This window comes from Pteropus vampyrus, unplaced genomic scaffold, assembly GCF_000151845.1.
Source record: "Pteropus vampyrus isolate Shadow unplaced genomic scaffold, Pvam_2.0 Scaffold1000009361, whole genome shotgun sequence".
Classification (NCBI taxonomy): domain Eukaryota; kingdom Metazoa; phylum Chordata; class Mammalia; order Chiroptera; family Pteropodidae; genus Pteropus; species Pteropus vampyrus.
The window spans coordinates 1-1,130 of NW_011923763.1; the positions used below are offsets into that span (position 1 = coordinate 1).

General features: G+C 50.1%; 1 protein-coding gene across 1 annotated transcript; it reads left to right on the forward strand.

The window, feature by feature from the left end:
* Positions 1 to 55: 55 nt before the first annotated feature.
* On the forward strand, positions 56 to 1,046 carry LOC105311772 (keratin, type II cytoskeletal 6B-like; the record flags this gene model as incomplete). Its single annotated transcript, XM_011387678.1, has 3 exons — positions 56 to 151; positions 258 to 422; positions 921 to 1,046. Coding segments are annotated over 3 exons (387 nt in total), but the record flags the coding sequence as incomplete, so codon positions are not given.
* Between the last annotated feature and the right edge of the window lie 84 nt (positions 1,047 to 1,130).

Sequence of the window (1,130 nt, forward strand, 5' to 3'; positions counted from 1 at the left end):
CGGGCAGTTGGGAAGAAGGGCTCAGCTCACTCCACGTTGCTGGCTTATTTTCCAGGATGTGGATGCTGCCTACATGAATAAGGTTGAACTACAAGCCAAGGTCGATGCTCTCATGGATGAGATCAACTTCACGAGAGCCTTCTATGAGGCAGTAAGCATATCCACCTCCCTCGTATTTGCTCTAATGGGGTTCTGCGTAGGGTGGATGATCCCTGTAAATGTCGCAGAAGGAGATCTGACAATCCTACGTTCTGCAGGAGCTGGCTCAGATGCAAACCCACATCTCAGACACTTCCGTGGTCCTCTCCATGGACAACAACCGTAACCTGGACCTGGACAGCATCATCGCCGAGGTCAAAGCTCAATATGAGGAGATCGCTCAGAGGAGCCGGGCTGAGGCCGAGTCCTGGTACCAGACCAAGGTGGGCATGGGTGGGCAGTGGCTGAGGCGTTCCTGTGCTTGCTCCCTGAAGACCAGCAAGATCACAGACTTCACTGCGCAATCTACTTCTAGGGTGCTGGGTCCTCTCACAGAATGGGTACCCTGCACCGATAGACTAGACAATTACCGAATTTATGTGCAAGTCTAGTCAGTCAAAGAAACCCAATGCAAGAGCAAAGCTAATGTAGAAGAGAACCTAGTGATCGTTGCTTTACCTTCACCCTCATTCTGGCTCATAGCAATATAGTGCAGTACATTGCTGGTTCTGAGGAAAACTGGACAGTCAGTGGTCCCACCATAACAGGGATGGTCTGAGGTTCATGTATAGTATCCAATGACCTTGCAACATCAACGTTTTCTAAAATCTCTTGTGGGGAAGCCATTAGGTTCAAGTTTATTACATGCCTGATTGAAAGCGAATGCCACCATTAGCATGTGAAAGCCCATATGCCTCACCTTCTTTCCCTCTGGACTACAGTATGAGGAGCTGCAGCTCACGGCCGGAAGACATGGGGACGACCTGCGCAACACCAAGCAGGAGATTGCTGAGATCAACCGCATGATCCAGAGGTTGAGATCTGAGATCGACCATGTCAAGAAACAGGTACGGTGGGCACTACGTAGAGAAAAGCATCATTCCCTTGCCAGACCACCTGGCAGTCATCAGCCATCATTTGGGTAATTCGTG